The sequence below is a fragment of the Ananas comosus genome, linkage group 20, assembly GCF_001540865.1.
Source record: "Ananas comosus cultivar F153 linkage group 20, ASM154086v1, whole genome shotgun sequence".
Taxonomy (NCBI): Eukaryota; Viridiplantae; Streptophyta; class Magnoliopsida; order Poales; family Bromeliaceae; genus Ananas; species Ananas comosus.
In genome coordinates, this window is record NC_033640.1 from 3,232,583 (window position 1) to 3,256,840 (window position 24,258).

At 37.8% G+C, this 24,258-nt stretch overlaps 1 protein-coding gene across 7 annotated transcripts; it reads right to left on the reverse strand.

The window, feature by feature from the left end:
• LOC109726003 lies at nucleotides 678-24,055 on the reverse strand. Of its 7 annotated transcripts, none has more exons than XR_002220398.1 (4): nucleotides 23,555-24,055; nucleotides 2,930-3,022; nucleotides 2,779-2,837; nucleotides 678-947 (listed from the first exon to the last, which is right to left on the reverse strand). XR_002220398.1 is itself a non-coding variant. In XM_020255425.1 (4 exons), the coding sequence occupies exons 1-3, from the start codon at nucleotides 23,977-23,979 to the stop codon at nucleotides 2,793-2,795; spliced, it is 462 nt and encodes a 153-aa protein (XP_020111014.1). In that variant the 5' UTR covers nucleotides 23,980-24,055; the 3' UTR covers nucleotides 678-947; nucleotides 2,779-2,792. The 7 variants fall into 7 exon arrangements, 3 of the variants coding, with proteins under 3 accessions (XP_020111014.1, XP_020111016.1, XP_020111015.1); XR_002220399.1 differs by having other exon boundaries at nucleotides 23,603-23,729; XR_002220401.1 differs by lacking the exon at nucleotides 23,555-24,055 and adding an exon at nucleotides 16,130-16,191.

A 24,258-nucleotide genomic window follows, 5' to 3' on the forward strand; every position in this document is an offset into this window, starting at 1 on the left:
CGGTACCCTTGTTCTTCGACAACTACCTGCATATTCGCTTCAGTGTCCCTACACTGTCGACTCAATACTCGTCCATCCAAAAAGGTAAGCTACCTATGCACCAATCTCACCGGATCAATCGGAAGCATTTAGGAATTAACCACCAATAACACGTCTCACATTCTCAACTTTTGAGAATATATGTCATCATCTTATTAATTCCGTAGACGATTCATGGACACATACACAACATGAATGAAAATAAGAATCTAATTTATTCATAATATTTTAAAGTCAAATACAAATTTATGTCCTAAAAAGAATACATGTGTCGGCCCGGCACTATAACAATATAGGTGTACACCAGCAGCCAAAACTGTTGAAAAAGATTATAAAAACTACTGGTAATATTTGCTCTAGCAGTTCTAAAAGTGCTGATAAAAGTATAAATGACCGTTACTATATCCTTGCTGGTATTACCCTTTCCCAGCACTTTTATTAACTATTGGAGAAGATATCTCTAGCAACATTTTATAAACCGTCGGTACTTCTACAAAAAAACCACTGGCATAAAATATATGTAGCGACAATTTTTGACCGTTGGTAATTTAAAACTAATATGAAAAAAAAAACTAATATCAACAAATTACAATAGGTCTTTTTCATTTGATATTTGATGGAAAATTAACTATTTGTAATATCCAAAAAAATGAGAGTTATATTACTAAATTGAAATAGAGAAGTCTATAACAAAATAGTACAAATGTTTGCAACAAAACTACAAGATGGTAAAATCATAATATGTAGCAATGACAAAATACAACGAAACAATTTTTTATATTAATAGAAATCAATGCAAAAGAAAATTTATTTGAACTCGAAATGTTAGAAAGCTAAGAAAATGGAGAGTGAGCTCCAGCTGAACGTTCTTGAAATGCAGAACATCAAATCCCGCTTGTTGCTTCAATCTGAAACAAAAGAAATTGAAACAAATAAGCTATACAAACATCGAAAAATATAAGCTCCATCGTAAGTAACATATAGCAAAAAATGGAAGCATCGAAAATTGAATTTCATCTATTAAAGGACCTGCTACTCAACAAGCTTGCTACTATAGAAGAATTTAGGAATAAACAAACTATAGAAGTTGATGGCTTAAGACTCTTTGCAAATCTGAGTATTTACAACATTTGTTAAAACATTCGTCAACCAAATATGCAATGAATGGAAAAACTGGTACTGCTATGTACTTTTTATAACTAGAGGTTTCAAACTTTACAAACAGTAAAAAAAAAAACATAATAATAATCCTTAATTTTACAATCATTCAAATGTGGCAAATAGGGAAGTCCTCCCAAGAAAAATCCTACTCCAAAGAAGCACAAATGTGGCAAATAGGGAAGGATGAGACTTTTACAAATACTGAAAATAAAAGCTATCCCATTCAAAAAGAAGCGCAAATGTAGCAAACAGGGCAGGGTGAGAAAAAAAGAATGAACGACACGAAATGTAGTGAATGAAAAGCTGGTTATTGTTTTAACTGGAAAACCTGCCTAGACTTGAAGAATACTGGCAAGAAGAGCTTGACCTTCTCCAAACGAAATGGAACTGATTTCTCAAGGAATGAAGAGATATGGAAAAAGTCTCAGCACAGCTTTGCGTCAAAGGCTACTACCTGAGGTGTATGAGGAAAGAATGATACAGGATTATCGAAATTTTTATGACCTTCCAATAGGGCTTCAATTTAGAAGCCAGCGTCACACCATGGAGAAGCTTTCCCTGAATGTAGACAAACCTCACGAAAGTGTAGGACTGATAGGAGAGAATTATTCTATTAATATGGTGGATCAGTTTCTGCTGTTGCCCCTACGATGATTAGAATGTATATGAAAAGTGTCTAAATTTTACATTGTTATAGGTAACTCTACGCCTAGTTGGGACACAAATGTTAATGATGTAAAAGTAGTATAGTAAGCAAGGCTACTAGAAGAGTTGGTGACAAAAACTGTAGAAACCAAGTACATGCATAAAATTCTTCTTTGAAAGAGTAATCTGTAGAAGGAATGAGCTAGTTATGCAACAGTTAGGCAAATGAGGATTTTGTGAAGGTGAGGTGTCTCTACAAAAGGGAGATTTCAACTGATCTGAGAACTCATTAGTGAGACAGCATAAGATGGTGAGGGCTAATACAGTATTAACTATTTGACTAGTTCTCGGTCAAGAGTTTCAGACTATAGAAGCATTCAGTGCCAATTTGCATTGAATAAACTTATTATACGACACAGCATGCTGAGCACAAGCATATCTCTATATCGATACATGAACAGTTGGTGGTTTCAATTCTAAAAAATAAAGAGCTAGATTACATATTTCTACAATACATTCAATGCCAATTTGCATTTACCTCCCAGGACTGGCCTATTAAGGCAGTAACATGTAAGTCTATCAAGAATTTACTTAAATTAAAAACATCAGCTTCTTCTCGTTGCTCACAAATATGAAGCATTTGACTACTCCGACTTGCAATATTATTGTTTAACAAAAGATTAATGATGGAGGGATAAACAAAAGCCTTTTCAACTATTTAGAGTTCATCAACACACACACTGTTTGTTTCTAAGCGAACATTTAATTTAAAAAGCACAGGTTTAACAAATCAATTAAAAAGCATAGGTTTAAGAAAGGCAGAGCATGTATTTGACCCATTTTGATCCAAAAAAATTATTTGATTTGCTTATATTTAAAATTATAAAAAATTCAATGCATTATAATGATAACTCTTGCGGTAAAATAACATACCTTCTATGATTATTTTAGATGATTTTCATATCCACATTTAGTCTGTCCAAAACTTTTTCCTATACAATGAAAAAAAATATATTATGTTTAATCAACATGAGAAATAGATTAAAACAAAGATAGCAATGAATATAACTAATAAAACTCATACGAAGGCGACGTCGCTTGCGATGTTGGGCAGTTTCAGTAGCTTGAAATCCTTGCTGCTCCAATGCACTTGCACCTTTACCATCTCTGCTATTATCTGCAATACAAATTTGATTATTATTATTAATCTAACACCTCAATATGAATCAATCACAAACAAATCAACTAAATTATAATCTCAAATTGATAATACCTGATGCACTTGATCTCTCCAAAATTATCTCAATATTAATAAGGGAGAGCTCTTCGGAATTTTAAGTTAATTAAACAAGATGGGTTGAGCATGATGGGCTGGATTAACTACTTTAGTCAAATTAAAGAGGAAAGGAAGTAAAACTCAAAAATGTTGTATACATAATAAGCAAAAAGCTACAAAAGGAATGTAAGTCTGAAGCATGCATCTCCTATACTAGAAAAAGCGTGTCCATATGGCTCCTATGCATATACGAGCCTGTGTGCAAAAGGCCTTCGCATACAGACAAATATGTTTAGTTAGTTAGAGCTAATCTAAGAAACACTAGATAATATTTTCATTAAAATCTCTTCCAGGCCCTCAGCATAATGCCGCTGCAGCATGCATAAACAAAAGTTTTATAATCTGTATTGAAGGTGATAATTTTATGACTCCACAAATAATGGGCGACAGTCCAAACACATCGTGCCGTATAAAGTTGGCGAAGCAAATCGAGCGCATTATATAAAGTATAACAGATAAATAAATAATAATAATAATAATAATGAAACTTTACAGCTAACAGATAATCGCACTAGCAGAGAATGTATGAATGAGTCGTAAACTCATTAATTGATCTGGATCAGTTGGTTTTAGACGCTACACAAACTCGAGGATAAGACGGGGTGGCATGAAAGTTCACTGAAGCACTTGCAGATTCACCAGATAGGTAGGATATAAAGCAGATAGAGGCTACTGTGGAGATCCTAATACGTCAATTAATTCATGATAGTATGCAATACCAATAGGAGCTCACATGAGTATATAAAGTAGAAACATATGAAATTGATCACAAATATGAAATTTGATATTTGTCAATTAATTCACAAATATGAAATTTGATATGAAATTGATCACAAACATGAGTATATCATAATTTGATATGAAATTTGATATTAGTCAATTAATTCACAAACATGAGTATATCATAAAGTAGATTCATATGAAATTGATCACAAATATGAAATTTGATACTAATACGTCAATTAATTCATGTTATAAATAAATACAAGTTAGATATGAAATTTGAGGCCATCAGTATATAAAGTAGAAACATATATGCGGATGCAAGAATTAGATAAATTTATCAAAACCAATTATCAAAGTGAACCAAAAAAACAATATGATCGATGCAACAATATAATTCATCAGGAGATTAATTAGTTCCGCATATAAGCACCAGAAGATTAATTAAGTCACGAGTAGATTCTTGATCAATTAAAACTAGTTAATGACATTTGTTTCAGATTATCTGTTCTCCATTTATTACTTTAAGATAAAGTTACGTTGTCCCTCTATAATCATAGGTTTAGTTTTTCTTCTATATTTAGCCTTGGACTATAGAAGAAACAAGCAAAGATAGATCTATCTATCTATCTATCTATCTACATCCATATTTTGACTAATAAGGAACTCTCAGGATCTTTCTAAACACTAATAAAAGGAGGAATCTCATCTACACTGCCAAACTAAGGTTTTTACATCCATTAAGTCAAAATCTTTATACAAGAACAGTAAAGTAACTTCAATAACTAAATAATACAGTCGAATAGTGGGCAATGGTAGAATTGATCACAAATCAATATGTACCAGGAAAGAGACAAGGAAATAAGGTTGGAATTACTCAGCAGAGGTCAAAATGGATTTGTGAGAACAAGAATTTAAATGACATGAAAGTATTTTACTCCAACTAAAAATTATTCATGTATAAGGTAAAATTATCCTACTGCAACTCAAAATTTATTCATCTATAAAGTACAAAGTTCAACACTCGCCGCTTACCAGGTCAACAGGAAATCAATATGTTACTTAACAAAAGATCTAACATCTATAACAACCATAAGACTTCAATCAACACTGATTCAACAGGTTACAGAAATCAGGAAGCTAGAACTTTGATCATCATTACCTAGGAAGACATCTAAAAGAAAATAAGAAGTCAAATTTTGATCTCTCAAAAAAATAAGTCAAATTTTGGACAAATTAAATATTTGATCAGCAACTAAAACCATCTAGTAGAGGGACCACAGGTTCTTCCAAAAACTTATAAAACATCTTATCTAAAACCCTATTCTCAACCTCTAAATTGCTTTGAGTACCACCCTTCGCACAAACTCGCCCTCTAGCTACAATCAGAAATGTTTTGCACTATTAGTTGATAGTGTCCGATGAAGCGAGTAGCATGGTATTTAAACAATTACATTATAAGATAATAAGATCCGTGTTTATCGGCTCAGCTATCGAAATTTGCGCTAAATATTTCCGAGGATGGCAAGCTGAATGGGCCCTGGAAGTTGATTGCATCAGATTTCAGAACGCCCGAGACATTAAAATCTACATAGGAAATTAGCTGGCGTTCTCCTAAAACCTAGCAAAAAACTACCGACATTGTCAAAATATTGGATAATATCTCCCACAAATCGCTATATGAGGAGATAGGGTTTTATGTTTGGAGCGTATACATCTCATTAAAAGCATTGCTAGCTATATGAGAAGCAAACAAATTAAAAGCAGCTGAATTAAAAACAAGGTATGAATACGTACTTACCAAATTAATTGCATTGATTAACTTGCTTAAGCAAATAAGGTTGCGGTGTTTTTTTTCTTTTTTTTTTCTTTCCTACTGCATAAAATCGCATGAAAATATATATAGGGTTAAAAAATAAAAGGAAGAAAGAAAAGTCTTACTAGAACACTCTTTAATCGGCATCTCATTGGTAGTGATAACTCTAATCTCTCTCTAATGTTAATAATAACAACTCTTAACTATAAATTTCCTTGTAGCTATTATTAAGTTTCAGAAGTTAGAAACAGAAGCAAGCGAAAAAAAAAAAAGAAATCAACTTCAAATAATTTAAAACCCCCTTAACTATAGTACATTTTGAAATTGATCCTCTTTAATAGCAGATACTCTTTAAAGGAGTTGAAAATAATACATGTCTGGCCCTTCAAATCAACCTACAAATAGCATAAAAATATATAGATCACATCTAAATTTGACAAAATACATCTATATAAAACACAACATTAAAAATAAAAATGCAATTGATACACTAAATTCAACAACAACAAATCAATCTAAGCATGGTTAATGTAGAAATTTAACAAAATCTATTCCAGATTTGGATATAATTATACCAACAAACAAAATAATTTACACAATTTAAACACTACACAGTAATTAAAAAGACTAAACATAGCAGATTCTAGTTATTATCATGCTAAATTTCTAACCCCGGAAAAATTTTAAAAAAAATTAGCAAACAAAGAAAATGCTATATATATATAATAACTCTCTATCCAAACAAAGCTAACTGCAAAGAAATTAAACTCTATTATCGTCCTAATCCAAGGCTCCTTGTAACTCCCTGACACATTTTCGTTGCATGCTTATATATGTTTTCTTGTTCACACCCAATAAATACAACCTAAATCTACCAGCAATCGCCAAAAAAAAAAAAAAAAAAAAAAAAAAAAAAAAAAAAAAACCGAGGTGAGAGGGAGCCAGAAGGTGTGGGAGTTGCGAGAGAACTGGATTTTGCTAATATACAATAAAACAATAAAATGCCTTCATAAAAAATCAAATCACAAGGAATCAACTTCAAATAATTGAAAAAAATGTGAAATATTGTGATTGGGAAACTCACGCTATAGAATCAGCTGAAATTGGTGAAACCCTTTCTTACAGAACTGGATTGAGGTCGATTTAGCACCAAATAGCCCAAAATTTTTGGGTAAATCGTTCGAAGAAGACCAATCTCTGTGTAGATCCGAAAATCCCAATCTCTCGAAGCTCGCAGTGGAGAAGCTCCGATTTGAGGGAGAGAGACTTGAAGCTCGCGGTGGAGAAGCTCGCGATGGAGAAGCTCCGATTTGAGAAGCTCGCGGTGGAGAGAGATCGAGAGAGAGATCGAGCTCGAAGCTCTCAGTGCGTGGAGAAGCTCCGATTTGAAAAGAGAGAGAGAGAGAGAGAGAGAGAGAGAGAGAGAGAGAGAGATGGAGAGCTCAGATCTAATTAATTAGTATCTTCATATGGAGGTCCATGGCTTTTCAAATCCAATATTGGCCCAATTGTTGGCCCAATTGATAAAATAAGCTAATAAAATGAGGCCCAATATTATTTGTGCAATTAAAAATTATTACCACTATACCAGCGATTTACTAAATGTTACAGAAAAAATAAAAAATACTGGTATAATATAGTTTTAGCAGCAGTTAGCTTAACTGCTGGCTAAAAAACTGCTGGAACAATCCTTATTTGTTATAGTGTGGTTGGCTTCTTGGGCGTACATCTAACAATCTTCCACTTGCACTAAAGCCAATCAGCCATATATTTAAGCCCCTTCTTCTCAAGGTGGACATCAGTCTTCTGTTAGCTAAGTGGTTTAGTCAATGGGTCTCCCGCGTTATCCGTTGAGTCTACTCTCTGCATCTCAATGTATTTCTTGTCGAGGTAATCGCATATAATATGAAACGCCGCTCTATATGTTTGGACTTCTGATGAGATATGGGCTCCGTAGCTAGGGCTATGGGGCAATTGTTGTCGTAATAGAGTGGTATGGCATCGGATGGCATCACACCTAGTTCCGCGACAAATTTTTTGATCAGAAGGCTCTTTGCAGCTTTAGATGCGACGATATACTCTGCTTCCATAGTAGAGTCAGCAATAATTGGTTGTTTGTGTTATGAATTTTGTATTGGCAAATTTCGTGATTTGAGTCAGAGTCTTGAAGGGTTCGGTTCGTGATTGTCAAAAATTGAAGAATCCGAGATTCCGAGAACTCAAAAACATCTCAACGTATGAATCACGATACTCAGGTAAGTTTTTTAAATGTCTTTATGGTGATTCATATCTATTTATGACGTTAGAATCATATAAACTAATGATACATGGATTAGAAGTGATTTTTAAAACTTTTAAATTGAATGTAATAATATTTTTAATTGAGTACCAGTACCAGGTTCCAGTTCCTCAAAATCGAATTGAAAAATCTGAGTTTTTATATTGTGTACTGATACCCCACATTTGGTTCCACAAAATCCGAGAGCAACAATACTGGAATTGTATTGTCTACCGGTACCAAGCCTTAGTACCGGTACTGCATCGGCCGAGTACCGGTACTCGGCAGTAGGAAATTTTCGTTTCATCATGGTGTACCGGTACCCACATCCGAGTACCGGTACTCAATATAAAATTTTCTAATATACTTTCTAATCCGACTTTAATTGATTCTAAAGTCTATAAATAAGATATTAGAGTTCTCTATTACGAAGAAGTATAGAGAATACATGAAAGAGTAACCTTAGAGGCTAGGTTTTTCGTCCTAAATCATTTTCCACAAAATAGCCTTGTTTAGGTCAATTCGAGATATTGCAATTCAATATTTATATGTCGAATTGATCTAAGTTTTTCGAGATATTGCAATTCAATATTTATATGTCGAATTGATCTAAGTTTTTCTTGGAGATTTTTCTCTGGTTCTTCAACTACTTTCTAAGCAAAGGATCACCATAGAAACATGAATTTACTCTTCATGTGCGGCGTCGTGGATTCGGCATGATCAAGGCGATTCGTGGATTCAGATCGTGGGCTCGTCGAGGATTCGAGTGGCGTTCGTTGATTCGGACGTGAGGCGTGGCGTTCGTGGATTTGAACATGGCCGTGAACAATCCGGTGACGTGCGCGAGATTCGTAAGAGGTTAAAAAAAAGTTAAGTCCGTGGAGTCGGTAATCACCTTATAATCTTTTTCTCTTAGTGGATTATTTTTTAGGTAAATTGCATTGTTACCCCCTGAACTTTTGGCGAAGTTTCACTTTATCCCTCGAACTTCTAAAATGGACATCTAATCCCTTAAACTCTAATATTTCGTTCATGTTACCCCTTCCGTCAGTTTTCCGTCAAGCTCCGTTAACCGGAAACTGACGGAAGGGGTAAAACGAATGAAATACTAGAGTTTAGGGTGTTAGATGTCTATTTTAGGAGTCTGGGGGATTAAGTGAAACTCGCCAAAAGTTCAGGGGGTAACAATACAATTTATCCAAATTTTTACTATAAATTATTTTTATATTTTTATATTAAAAATTTCTAATTGGCTGAAATGAAGTACAAAAATTTTATTTAAGTGTATTTTATAGAACAATGCTTCTAAAGATAAAAGGGACAAACGAGTACTACAGAAAATTAACTGAGAATTAAAATCTCTATATCCGAGTGAGAACACCTATTGTAAATCAACCATATTAGCGAGTACACCAGGATAGTAGAGTGTTTGAGCATCGTAGGTAGTTAGTATCGCTCTTTTTTTATCTTTAAGCCACTCTAATTCATTTCTTTCACTTTTATTTTATTACAATAAAATGTAGGATAAATTATGGTATGATTTATTTTAGGATAAAAATATATATAAATTCAAAATCAAGTATGATCACTAACTTGAGGATTAGTAGTCAATCCATAAGTAACATATTATAATAAAATAATTTATAGTCAAGAGTTCCCTACATAGTAAATTGCACTACTACCTCCTGAACTTTTGGCGAGTTTCACTTAACCCCCCAAACTCTTAAAATAGACATCTAACACCCTAAACTCTAATATTTCATTCGTTTCACCCCTTTCGTCAGTTTCCGGTTAACGGAGCTTGACGGAAAAATGACGGAAGGGGTAATATGAATGAAATATTAGAGTTTAGGGGGTTAGATGTCCATTTTAGGAGTTCGAGGGATAAAATGAAACTTCGCCAAAAGTTCGGGGGGTAACAGTGCAATTTACCCATTATTTTTTCGCGTGTTGGTCTCACGGGTTTTTCTCTAAATTGGAGTTTTCCCACGTAAATCTCGGTGTACTATTTTATTTTCCGCATTTATTTTTTATTGCATTGAGATTTGCGAATTTGGGCTATACACCTATTCACCCCCCTCTAAGTATTTGATAGTATCTAGATAGATTCTAGGGTTTCCATAACCTACAAATGGTATCAGAGCGGGATCTAGAATTTTCTATCACTATGGCTGAAGGTGGTAACATTAATTTTCTTCCAAGTCTTTTTCTAAAAGTATAGGGGTTGCACTCAAATCTACAAAGGAGGAAGACGTGGACTCGGATTACGACGACGATATTTCGCTTGCCGACTTCGAACACCAATTGGCACTTCTCACGAAGAAATTTGATCGGAACTTCCGAAAAAACAAAGCCAACAGAGCCTCATCTTCAAAACAAAAATCTTTTTTTAAAGGATCTTCAAGCTCAAAATCAAAAGACAAAAAACTAGCAAAACCTTCTAAAGAAAAAGATGATTTTGAAGGAAAAATCCAATGTTACAAATGCAAAGGCTACGGCCATATTTCTACGGATTGTCATACTAAGAAATTGTACAAAAAGAAGACTTTGCAAGCTAAAACATAGGATGATTCTACTTCTAGTGAATCGATCTCAAGTGATGAAGAAAAAAAATGATGCTATTGCTTTATTTACAAATACTTCTTTACCTTCGTCATCCGTTGTTTGTTTATCCTCTATTGTACCTGACTCCGCTTCTTTGGTTTTGCATGAATCATCGAGCGATGGTAATGAAAGCAACGAGAAGTCGGACGAGTAAGATCTCGCAGAGGCATATCAACAACTTCTTATTGAGTCTAAGAAAATAGCTAAGCACAACAAGAAGTTGAGGAAGCGATTATTCGAACTTGAGGATGAAAACAAAACCATGAAAACCGTGACTAAAGCTCTTGAGGAGAAAAGGGAACACATGTTGAAGAATATTACAATCCTCCAAGAAAAGCTAGATCAATCGGAGATAACGATCAAATCCTATCAAAAAAAGGTTGGTTTTCTAGAACAACAGCATGAAGAAATTCATGCATCCAACCAAATCTTGACCAACCAAGTTCATCAACTCAAATCCGACATTCACAAGTTTTCCTCCGGATTAAAGAAGTTAGACCATATGCTCGGATTGGGTCAAACGAATAAACTTGGGCTTGGATAAGAGCGGACATATGTTGAGAAAGATCAAAATTCAAAACTTAAAGTCTCAACAACTTTGAAGAAAAAAGTTTGCCATAAATGTGGACATAAATGTCACATCAAGAAGACATGCTCTAGAAAAGAAAAGAAACATCAACCGGCTTCATTTTCTAAGCATTTATCAGCATTTTCCAATACTCGGCAATCTTCACGGATTCAAAAGCAACATCAATCGAGTTGAGTACCTCGAATCAACTGGAAGTCAAAGCCACAACAAATAGTTCACACAAAACCAAATGCAACGTGGAGACCGAAGGTTGATGAGAAGCCAAAACAAGCGGCAACTAACAAATCAAGACAACCAACAATCCGACAAGTTTGGGTTTGGAAAGGTGATATCTTTCCTTGTCTTAAGTCTTAATTTGTTTTGATTTTTTGTGTAGTGCTTTGGTTAGTGCTCATTGCATATTTTTTAATCATTGCATATTTTTTAATCATTGCATTACATGTTTGGATGTTTTTTTTGCTTGGAATTTATTTTGGAATCTTTTCGAGAAAGGTGATATTTTTTAATCATTGCATTGGAAAATTAGAACTTGGAAAGTGCCTTGAACATCTCAAATTCTCATTCATTCATTTCGAGTTAAGTTCATTTTAATTATCGATTTTACTCCACTTTTATTATCTTTGAAGATAATTTATTATAGGAGTTTTTAATACTTATATTCATCAAATTTATGTAATCATGTTTGATCTCTTGGCAATTAAACTATCTCGGTTGTGAGTGTTGAATATGATGAATGGTTATTTACTAACGGACTAAAATTTGTCAAATTTTCTTTCAATTGCGGGATTGCTTATGTAAGGATGTGAATCCTCGAAATCCAAGGATTTGACTTCGGTTCAGAATCGACTAGTTGTCGAGTGCGTAGGCTTCGGAAAGTCCGAAAGTGATTATAATGCATAAAGTGCATTAAAGAAGCGTCCGCGGGAGCACCAGTGCAAAACCTGCACTGGAGCAGAATTGCTCTCGGGGACCGGTCCCTGGCAGGGAGGGACCGGTTCCATCAGGCTGGGCTGCGGGGGTCTCTGATGAGACCGGTCCCTGGTGGTGAGGGACCGGTTCCCGAACGTTGGCCCAGCGAAAATAGCCGAAATTTGGCTAAGTCCCGAAAACTCAGCTTTCGGGAACCGGTCTCTCGGACAAGGACCGGTCTCCCGGGGACCGGTCTCTCAGGTAAGGACCGGTTCCCGAACGCAAAATCCCCTCTGCTCGAAATGGCAGCCTTCGGGGACCGGTCTCCCCGAGCTGGGACCGGTCCCTCACTGCGAAAATGGCCCAGAGAGGGCTGATTCAAAGGGTGAAAAGTTGAGGGGGCTATTTGCAAAATGGCCTTTAATAGGGCTTGGGGACCCCTCTCTCTCCCTCAGTTGTTCTCTCTCCCTCTCTCTTACTCTTTCCCTCTCTCTCTCAAGAAAGAAAAGAAGGAGAAGAAGAAGGAGAAGAAAGAAAGGAAGGAAAAGAAGAAGAAGTGGAAGGAGAAGTCCAAGAAGAAGAAGAAGAAGGTCTTCTTCCCTCTCTCCTTCAAGCTAGGGCAAGCTTGGAGCTTGGCTTAGAGGTAAACTCCAAACCCATCCATGGTAGATTTCTTAGGATTGGGTTTTGTTGCTTAGAATTGGTTCAAATGGAACCTAGAGAAGATAAGTAGATGGTTCGGGCTCGCAATCGAAGCTCGCACCACGGATTTCTCCCTCGTTGCCATTCTAGGGCACGGATTTGGGATTTTGGGAAATCTAGGGTTTTGATCTATCTTAATAGGTCGTAAACCAAATTGCTAGGTCTCGGAACGCGTCGGCGAAGACGGTTTGCCGATCCGACGAGCGAGTGCGGAGTTATCGCCGAATCGGGTACTCGAGGGCTCGCTTCGCCCCGAGGAGTTGAAGCGACGTGCAAAGACCGCAACGTCGAGTTTTCTACCATCGCGGCATCGCCAAGAGGTGGGTGGTGTCCATCCCGAAGCAATCGGGCTCCCTTCTATGTCTTAGTACATGTCGATTCTTGCATCTTGTATTATTGCATTATAGGATGATTGTGCATTGCCTTTCCTTATGCTTTCCTTGATGATATCGTAGCATGTATTGGATACTTGACATAGTGGATTGATAAGGATTGGGTCGAGACTTGTGAATCCTATAGTGCAGAGAAAGAGATGGGCTCAATGGTTGGTCTAATGTTAAACAAAGAACGAGTGGCATCTAGTCGATAGTAAACAATGGACGAGTGGCAATTTAGTTGATAGTAAGCAAAAGAACAAATGACACATATGAGTCGTAGTGTATGTGAAACCTATGGACTATATGATGATTGTAACCCTAGAGGATAGGGTATTCTCGAGACGAGGATTGGATCATGCTCACGGTCTTTTTTTAAATCTTGTGATGGAAGCCCCACACAAGTAGTGCGCTCCGGAGTTGGTCACGTGGGATTGCCTATTTTGGGTCCCAAGGGATTGCCTATTTTAGGCCCCGGCAGACGGTCTCGGTTCGTAGTGCGAGTTGACCCTCCCTACCTTCGAGATGGCTAGTGAGCAGTAGGCTCCTTCAGGGAAGCCACGAGATTAAGGAACAAGTGAATAAGGTTGATGAACAGGTACATAGCTTTACCTTTGACATGACGACAGGTTCGTTGCTTACCATTTCATTGAGCATGCATTCATATATCTATGATTGGGCATAGTAGCGTAACTTTACTTTCCTGTCTTTACCGCTTTCCTTATCTATCTATCTATCGGTTTATCTACTTTTGCCCGCTTGGACCTAGTGGGGAGATCGGCGGAGTCGGCGGCCGAACCCACTGGGAACTAAGGAAGTTAGTTCTCACCCCCATTTTACTACAGGTTCGAGTTCGGGTGTCCCCGGTGAGCGTGAGGATCGTGGTAAGGGCCCGGCGCTCTAGTCGCATTAGCTATCTTCCTTTTGCATTAGCCGTCACCCCTTTTGGTATTGAGAGTAGATGTTGTATAGGGTGAGGTTGAGTGATTGTATTTGTATTTTGGAAGATGTAAAAGATGTAATTAAATGTATTAAGTCAAATGAATGTAATAGATAGCCTCTTCTCTCTTTATGTACTTGTATATGTTTTTATACTTATATCTTGCTCTCAGCTGTTTAGCACTGTTCGTGCTCTCCTCGTTGCAGCTATCGATTGTGTATGTATTCAAGTTATTTTCCTGGAAACTTGTTGTACACAATCTCGTTGTTAGCCTTGGGCGGACAGGGAAGGTGCTGTCCGTTCGGCGTCTGTTCGACGCGCCCGGGCCGGACCAAATTGGTAGCGGTCTCGGGGCGTGACAGCTTAGTTTAGGGAGAGTTTGTATTTGTAACGTATCGAAACCTCAATAGTGATTATCGAACTTTAACCAAATTGGTTAAAGTGCCTAGAGAAATGATTGGACGAGTTCCATTTTGCATTCCAACAAGTTTGGAAGGGCAAAAATGAGTTAAAGAGGGGTTAGAATGATTTTGGCATCGAACGACGCGAAGTAAAGTCGAGTCGAAACCAAAACAGCATTCTGGAGTATTGTGTACCGGTACACCATGGTGGTTGTACCGGTACAGCAAGCGACCCGAGCACAAGCTGCTCTCGGGTTGGCCTCTACGCAGCCTTGTACCGGTACAGGAGCCCGTGTACCGGTACACCTTGGCTCGGTCAGCAGGGATTGATCTGCTGCAAAATAGAAAGTTGTGGGGCCTAGTTGCAATTGTAGCAACCTATAATGACCCAAAATCCCCCTCTCTTCACAGGAAACACCCCAAACACCCATTCCCCTCATTTCTCTCTTTCTCTCTCTAGAAATCTCCTCCAAGAGCAAGGCGAAGAAGAAGGAGAAGGGCTTTTTGAAGGAGTTTTGGAGGCTTGAGGGTTTGGGATCTCTCCAACAAGAAGGATCTTGGAGAGCTTTGGGCCAAGGTATGGTTTTCATGAAAACCTAGGCTAGGGTTTGGATTTCTCCCAAGAAAACTTAGGTTTTGGAACTTCTTCTATGATTAGAGCACCTCGTGAGACTTGAGCTCCATGAAAATCCATGGAAGCCCCAGGTCCTCTCATGGTGAACTTCTAGGGTTCATCTTGAATGCCCTAGAAATGGCTTAGTTGGCCTTAGATGAGCACCTAGAAGCTTGACAAGCTCTCTTTTGCTTGTACAAAGGATCAAAACCTAGGGTATAGCATTTGGTGACATTAGGGCACCAAATTTGGGGCTTTTGCCCCCGATCGTTTCTGAGGCAAATTGATTTCTTAGAAACCTAATTGGGGGTATTCCCGATGCGTGGGACAACTCCGTTTGACGTTACGAAAAGCCTAAGTATGAGATCTAGCGTATAGGGCCTAAATTGGCACTATTTTGGGTATAGGTTGCGGAAGAAGAGTCCGAAAATTCCAAGAAACAAACCGTAACCTTCTTGCAACCATCTAAGGTGGGTGGTGCATACCGAAGACCTCGAACTTCCTTTTATGTCTAAAGTGTCATATTTGAGCATGCATATGAATTGAACATATTGCATAGTAGGGTTACTTGTGAGCATGTATTTGAATGATAGGAGCATGAAATGCACGAGTAATGATAGTATAAGAACAAGGTATTGTTTAACCCTATGTATGCATGGCATTGGAAAAGAACTCTTGAACTTAGAAAACAAATGTAACATGTGGACATGAATGTAGATAGTGACATGGACTAGTTTGGGTACTAGAAAACGAGTGTGGCATCAGTAAATGACAATAATGCTAGAGTTGGACACTTAGAGAACAAGTGTGGCATCAATGTGAATACAAGAACAAAGTAGTGTATATGACACTAGTATAGTAAAGAATGCAAGTAATTAGAGATAGCGATATTATGACATAACATCCTTAGAGTTAAGGGTCATATGTGCATTAGTACCTTATAGTTAAGGAATGGATTGGACTTGACATCCTTATAGATAAGGATGGGATCATACTCACCTGTAAGTCCTTGCTCGAGGGTGGTAGCTCCCCCTCAGGCGATGTGCTCCGGAGTTGTCATCACTGGGTCGTAGCGAGTATCTCCCCAGAGGACGATCCCGTCGAGTTGTAGCGGGTATCTCCCCGATATTAGGGATTTGGTTGGTGAGTCGTTGAGGGCGAAACCTACGGGTTAGCCAAGAGATTGGGTAATGAGATTGTGACCTTGCATTCAACATGAGCATACTATTGAGCATTGCATTTATTATTGTTCAGGCATATTAGCTGCATTTGTATAGTTTGGTTATTTTTCTATATCTCTTTCCTTCTATTATGCCTGATTTAGACCTAGTGGGAAAGTCGGCGTGGTTGGTTGCCGAACCCACTGGGAACTTTGTTGTAGTTCTCACACCCCATTTTCCACAGAGCCCGGACCGAGCGAGCCGGCGGACGATCGCGGTAAGGGCATCACGCCCTAGTTAGAGACCTCCCGAGTGGTTATCATTTTGTAGTCGCATACCCTCTACTTATACATCATCTTTTGTATTTGCTGATTATAGATGTTAAAGGAAAACAGAACATGAATGTTGTTAAAGACTTTATATTTAAATGCAAGTACTTACATTTGAGATCATGTGATGTAAAAGAAAAGAAATGATGCAAAAATTGTAAATTATTTTCTAAGCATAGTTTACTTCTTTCACTATTGGCTATTGCTTGCCCTCGTGCAAGCCACTGTGTATACTTCCGCTTATGCAAACTTTATATTTTATCAGTACCTGTTGTTGAGCCTTGGGCGGACAGGGGAGGCTTTGTCCATTCGGCGTCTGTTCGACGCTCTCGAACCGGCCAAAAGGATCGGGCTCGGGACGTGACAGTATTATTTTAAAAAAAATATATGAAAATTTTGTTACAAAGAAAAAAAAAACTAATAGAATTGAAAGATGTGAAAAGAGTTACATCCTAGAAAGAGTGTGAAAACTACCACCCCAGTCGTCCGGTAAGTGTGTGAAGCTATCACATGGATATCTAATGCATAACCGAAAAGGTTGAAAAATTGTGCATATTTTAAATTTTTCGAAGTTATAAGGTGGTATAGTCAAAAGATGCTCAAAGAACCACCCCCGGTGCTTTATTTGCTGAATCTCAAATTTGAACGTTTTTGTGACAAATTGGTGTCAATTTTAGTGAATCTCTATAAGTCATTTTTCATGATCCATTACATCTTGATAGTCTTTGAGCCGTTAGATTATTTTTGATGACTTAATTTTGAGGTTTATATGAATTAAGATATCATGTAATATTTTATATTCATCATGACAATTTTGGAGTACAATTCTTAATTTTTGTGAGATTAGCTTGAATTGCATGAATTAGATGTGAAAATCGATTTTTAATGCATTGAGTACCGATACTAGGTATTGGGTACCGGTATGTGCAATCTCTGCACAGTGCGCACAGTTCGCAGATCTTCGAGTCGCTACCGCGCTCTCCACAGCGGACGGCTGTGCTCCAGATTGTGAGCATGGCCTCTGGCACGTCGAGGCCTGTCAGCATGTGTCTCAGCCAGCCTCGAAAGCTCTCGGTTTGCACTGTCGAGCCATAAAATCTCGAAAATCACATAAAATAATGTGATTTTATGTGATGGTAGGGACTTTTATGCAATTTTACGCTTCATGGGTGTTGTGGGCTGTATGAGTAGACTGCGGGTGATCTTTGGACTGATTGTCCAAGGTCTAATGCTTTCGCGAAAATCGGATATCGATTTTCGGTGCGTTTTTCGGCGAAAGTTGCTGACGAAACGCGGTTTCGGTTCGGATTTCTTCCAACAATGCCTTAGTGTAATATACTTTGTCGCTGAGCCTTATTGGCTGGTTATTTACGTCGTTTCAAGGGTTCAGAGACGACGAGTGAGCGACGGTGGGTTCCAGTGTCGAAATTGACACTTTCGGAAATCCGGATTGGAACGGTTATCCGACGATAATTGTTTCGATGCGAGTTTGGATTTGCTGCCAGGACACCTTTATTATGGTGTTTTGTGGCAGCGGATGACTCATGTCACGAGTCAGTGAGTTTCGGAACACTTCGTGGGTCCCGACGAAGTCCCGGTGCGATTTTCGGAACTTCCGGTGAGTTACGGTGATCGGTTTTAGGAAACCGATTCCCGTGGGATTAATTGTGGGGTTGTGAGCTTAGTTATCCTTATATGTGGGTTAGATACTAACCCGGTGGACCCTCCGTAGGTCTGGTTGACGTTCTTCCATAGTCGGGAGACAGGCACTACATTCGTACAGGTGGGTACTTCAATCCGAAGTCGGTACAGACGTACAGTGGTGCACGCTCGGTGACATTCTCTCCACTCTCTCTTTACTATTACCTTGCATATCATGTGATGAGCCTAGCACCCCTTTCTATTTCTTATCATTGCTCTACTTGGTTAGTTTGCATATCCGGTATCATGATTTAGAGGTAGAGCGGATTTTCAGTTGTACTTGAGATCTGTGACCTATTCGGTCGGTTCAGTGGTTCTGGTATTGTGACCTATTTGGTCGGTTCAGTTACTTGATGACCTACACGGTCGATATACCCTGAAGGGTAGGATTGTCGACTAGTTGCCGACGATTGGCTATTGAGAATATCAGCATCGATTATCACTACTCGTTCGCATTTCACGAACACCAGCGGTCTGATCCACCGCAAAGGAGTATTCTTTTTCGAAAAAGTGGTTGGAAGTGCCAACCAGTAAGCCAAGAGGCCCAGTCTGGATTATACGCAGGTAGAGTAGCAGTGGCACAGGCTTGAGGTCTGTGGACCGACATGGCAGGTTTCTGATTGGGTATCTTTGGAACTAATCGTCCGGTTGATGCATGCATACATTAGCGGTAGTGGTATATGCATATCCTATTTTCCTTATTCATTATTGCTACTGTATTATCATGGTATACACTTTTAGTTATCCTCCTTGACTGGTGAGTACCCCTCGCCCTCGTCGGCTTGCGGTATCTGCTGAGAGGGGAGACATATGTACATGTTCTCACCCCCCACCATTTTTCAGGTGACATTGCTGGTCCGAGTCGGGACGGAGTGTGAAGCGCGTGGTTAGGGGTCGTTAGAGTGTTCCGACCCGTTGACTTACGGATTAATTTCTAATCTGTTTTCTCGTAATAAGTACTTAGATATTCTATGGTTCAGTTGCTTTTATTTTAGTTGGATATACATGATTTTGTGAAGTTAAATAACGTACTTGTGGTTTTTATGTGAGATTATGAAAATAATTTTTTACCTCTCGTGGTAGCTTGTTTTTTAAAAAAAAAGTTTCCGTGTGGAAAACGGTTTTAAAAAGGCTTTTACGATTTTTATGATTTTTAGTATTTTAAAATGAGTTTCCGGGTGGGAAACATTTTAAACTAATAAATGCGGATATATGATGAAAATATGGTAAACTTGTGATTGAATGAATATGAATTGGTTGATGTGATGTGGTGATTGTATATGGATGTTTATACACTGTGGTTGTATCTTGTACTTGCACGACGCCATGCAAATATAGGGGAGACTTTGTCCGTGTGAACAGTGGATTTCCTGTATTTGTGGCGACCCTGACATACCCTAGGGTCAAGGCTTTCAAAAAAAAAAAAAAAAAAAAAAAAAGACACTTCCGCATCAATTTTAAAACTTCTAAGGGACCCCGGGGCGTGACAATATGCATGTTCTTAAGCAGTTCTGACGCAATAGGAATTGTGTGCGTTCAAAATGAAAGCATGAGTCTAGTACACTAAACAATTTAGTGGAAGTTATGAGAACTATATAAATTTGAAGATTATTTATGAAAAATTTTATCTCTAATTAGATTAAAAAATAATTAAATATCCATAAATTATAATGAGATGATATTCTAAGTAGATTAGATTTAAATATGAATATTTAATTATAATTGGTTGATGGGATCCAATCAAATTCAGCAAAAAGAGGGAGATAAAGATAAAATAAAAAGGCACATTATAGATAAGTATAATAGTTTGATATTTATCCTAGGAGTTAATTAATTGGATGTCAATCCATTCAGTTACACCGACTCCAGAGGCCTATAAGTAGGGACGTGCGGGTCGTGCGGCTTAATGAATTTGCCGCATGAAAATAACATGCAATGTCATAATCAAAATGTCTAACAAACACTGCTAAGGGTTAACAACAGAAATTGAGTGGTGCAAATGGAGCTAACAATCAAATGTCATGATCTGGAATGTTGTATGAAAGCACATTGAGGCAATAACAACAGTCATTGTTTTCCATTCGATTGAGACGATAGGCTTAAGTCAGATACTGCTATTCTGATTCTCAAAGTTCAACTAATTATACTCATTTGTTTAAGCAAACTCCACAAAGTGGCTGGCACTCAAGAACTTGTTCATAATGATAAGAAACGATAAATAAGCTCATTGCGTTAAAAAGGAAAGACAGTACCAACACTACAGCGCATTTTGATGTAAATACCTGAACTTTTAACTTTCTGATTTAGTTGCCTAATTCTTCACTACTTCTGATTTGAGAAAATTCTGTCAATAACTCAATGACAATTAGAGAAAAACCAATTTGTCAGAAAAGTTATTGGAAGTCCCATTAAGTAATAGAATATTATTCCACTAATTGCAGATTATTTCGTGCAAAGGGTTAAAAATACTATGAACTTCTAAAGTTAGGCAGTAAAAACAATCCTTTTTTAAGTTTAGGTAGACATTTCAAAATGCACTAATGTTCAAGTAAGCTAAATAAATTTTTGCCTTCTATATAAAATGATTGAATGATAAATATACACCAAGTGACAGAATAAAAAAAATATGGTGTCAAATAACACGTCAAAATTTTATGCTCTCCATGATGCATTTTAATATCTACAAGATTTCCAAAGATAATGATGAACTACTTAAAACATCTAAAATGCAATGCCCACATTGAATATGAGCTCTAACTACAAATTGCTCACTTTTTGGATATATTTTGTGTAAAAATGCTATATAACCATTTATAAACATCATCGAGCCAACTTTATTGTTGGGTCTACCAAAACAATTGTACATGTAAGTTCTGATAGAAGAAGCTAATAACATCTCAATGTAGATTATTACATATGATTATTGTTAGCAGAAGAGTAGTAAATTAGAACAACAAGAATAAACTTATTAAATGATGGGAATAATGCTCTCATTGTTCCATTAAAATGTTTACATTGAGATTTCGATGTAAGTGTCTATTTACCTCATCAGTCATCAAGATCCTAGATTCAGTTTATTTAGGTGATTTTAAAATGATCCTTTTGGCTAAAGAGGTCAATGTCAGCCTGGTAATCTCAATATGGTAAATTCAAGATTGTTTGAATTTAGATTCCGCATTATGAAGGAGTTGTCATTTGATTTCCAATCATCAATTCCAACAAGATACAAAATAAGAGAGTCTGATAAAAGTTTACTATGTCCATTGAGTACAGTGAGGTGAACTTTCTCGAAGATGTTACAAACGCCAAAAGAAAAAGTGAGGAAGACGAGAGAGAGATCCTCTTAAGAAAATCTGCTCACTTTCAGACCTTACGAACACATGATTAAATCACTTGAACCAACAACTAGACTAAATGAAGACTTCTTATTAAGGTCATCTTTAAGGGTCTGTTTGGCTGTCAATACAAGTTATCCAATTATAACATATGCGCTATGTAAAATTTTGTTTCTAACTGCTAGCTAGGAGTTTGATTTTCGCTTGAAACTGCCAGCTAGGAGTTTGATTTTCATTTGTAACTTGTGCGCTATGTAAAATTTCGTTTGTAACTGACAGCTAGGAGTTTGATTTTCATTTGTAACTTGTGCGCTATTTAAAATTTCATTTGTAATTGCCAGCTAGGAGTTTGATTTTCACTGTTTGAAAGGTTTCAGATCCTACGATTTGTTAGAAGAGTGTAATTCTCCCAAGAAGTAATTTATCTTATTCCAAGAAAAGGACTTGGAGGCTGAATATAGTATGAATTTCTAGATATTTGACCATACTCCTTATTTACCAAGTACTACAAGCTTCTTGAGTAAATAAAAGAGATGTGTTGAACACAATGCTCACACATCAAAACAGGCCCATAACTAAATGCTATCGCCACATCTAACATAGGAGCTAAGAAAAGTGCAACTTATGAAGCTCTTGATGAGTGGATGTTTGGTAGCACAGATATTTAACGATCCGCCACCTCCCAAATTTTAAGGCCCCTTTCTCCAAAATGGCTTCTCTATTACGAAAGTTAGGATTGTTACCCCCGCCATCAACNCCCACCCCAAAAAAAAGGAGCAGAAGAAAAAGAACAGTTCTTAATGTTTTGTCTCACTATACCAATCTAAAAAGTAAACAAAAAATTTACGGCAAGTTTTGATGGTTGAACATCTTATTTGGCGCATCTCTTTTTTTACCGAGGGGCCTTCCAACAATTGCTAGATTGGGGCTACCAATGAATGCCTGACAACAGCATAGTATATGTAACATCTAAATAATTTTCTAATTTCTAGGAATAAGATAAATCACTTATAGGTAAAATGCATTATCTTGAAAAAAATCATGAGTGCCAGAAGCTTCCAATGGACTAAAATGAACTTCTAGAATGCAATCACAAAAAGAAAATCTATATAGCACATAAGTTACCATGGGATAACTTGTCCTAACATCCAAACAACCCCTTCATGTTGTTCAGAGATGGTCACCAGTGGGCCGGTCGACTTTCTGGGTATCACCATCTTTATCCCAAAGAAAACAATTTTCTTTTTATGTATGGCTGTATGCCCAGATTAAATTGCAGATCATCTGTTGACCATCTATTGTTATATCCTCCCACTCATCATGATTGCACAAATAAGATTTTCAATTTGAACACAAGTAACCACCTACTGCACTGTTGGAAAAAGCAATACATAAAACTCTTGACCAAACATCTGTACAGAGTAGTCATATGGTCCGAGCCACTTCTTCCGACTTGCAAATTATTCACAAATATATGAATAACTGATCGAAAAGCCATACAAAACTATCTACAACCTACGAATTGGTCGATCAAGGTAATCCAAGTATTTTATACCCTAAACCGTAAATGATGAACGATAGATTGACTACATAAGAACACTGTATTTTTGTACTTTTTTTAATTTTTTGTTAAATTCTCCAAAACTTTGCCAGACTCCAAACTTTTGAACCCTGCTGCTGAATTTAACCCGACCGCCAAACTTGTGACCGCAATTTTCGTCGTACTGCGCAATTCGTGAATATTTTTATGCCAGAAATTGCATGCTATTGTACAGATATTATTACCTGATGATTAATTCCAAATAATAATAACAATAATAATAATAATAATAATAATTAGCAAGAGAGCAAATGACAAGAGACGATGAATAGGTTTCGTTGATGGTTGGGAATAGTTACAGGAGGGTGATGAGAATGAAGAGGAGGAGGGCGGCGACGAGGGAGTACTTGAGGGCGGCGAGGAGGATGGCGACGGAGATGAGGAAGAGTTGGGCGAGCACCTGGACACTGGCCCACGTCAGCAGGCCCGCCAATCCGACGGCCACGATGTTCTCGGGATCCGGGTTCAGGAGGTCGCGCCACCTCAGCTCGAACTGCTGCTGCTGCGGCGGCGGCGGCGGCGGCGGCTCACCCCGGCGATCCCCCTTCAGTTGATCGCCGCCGCCGGCATTGCCCCCCGCGAACACCGCGAGCCCTAATCGGGGCCTAGGGTTTCTCCGGAACGGGAGAGCGAGGAGAAGGGGAAAGGAGGTTAAATTGGTCCTCTTCCAACCGGAGATGAGAGGAGGGATTCGCCGGTGAGCGATTGCGGGGACTGACCCCATCAACAGGCGGACGGAAAGCTCCTCAATCCAGACACACCCGAATATGGACGGTGACTGTGAGTATTCCACAATCTGTACGCGGACTTTTTTCGAAAATAACCCTATGAAATTTCGTAATTGGCAAAATAACCCTGTAAAACTTTTATTTGTGAAACTAACCCTCCTCTCGCCACCTCAACCACCACATCAGCATTTCTCATAAAGACGGTGACTCGTTCACCGTCTTTAGGTCNCCAACCTCTTGAAGACGGTGAATGGTTCACCGTCTTCTCTAGGCGT

Excerpts from the sequence above, each read along its gene's own strand:
- LOC109726003 (XM_020255425.1), bottom strand. The coding sequence starts at position 23,979 with ATGGGGTCAGTCCCCGCAATCGCTCACCGGCGAATCCCTCCTCTCATC. Across the intron at positions 3,023-23,655 it reads TGACGTGGGCCAGTGTCCAG|ATAATAGCAGAGATGGTAAA; the intron begins GTGCTCGCCCAA and ends TTTGTATTGCAG. Across the intron at positions 2,838-2,929 it reads TCGCAAGCGACGTCGCCTTC|GAAAAAGTTTTGGACAGACT; the intron begins GTATGAGTTTTA and ends TTCATTGTATAG.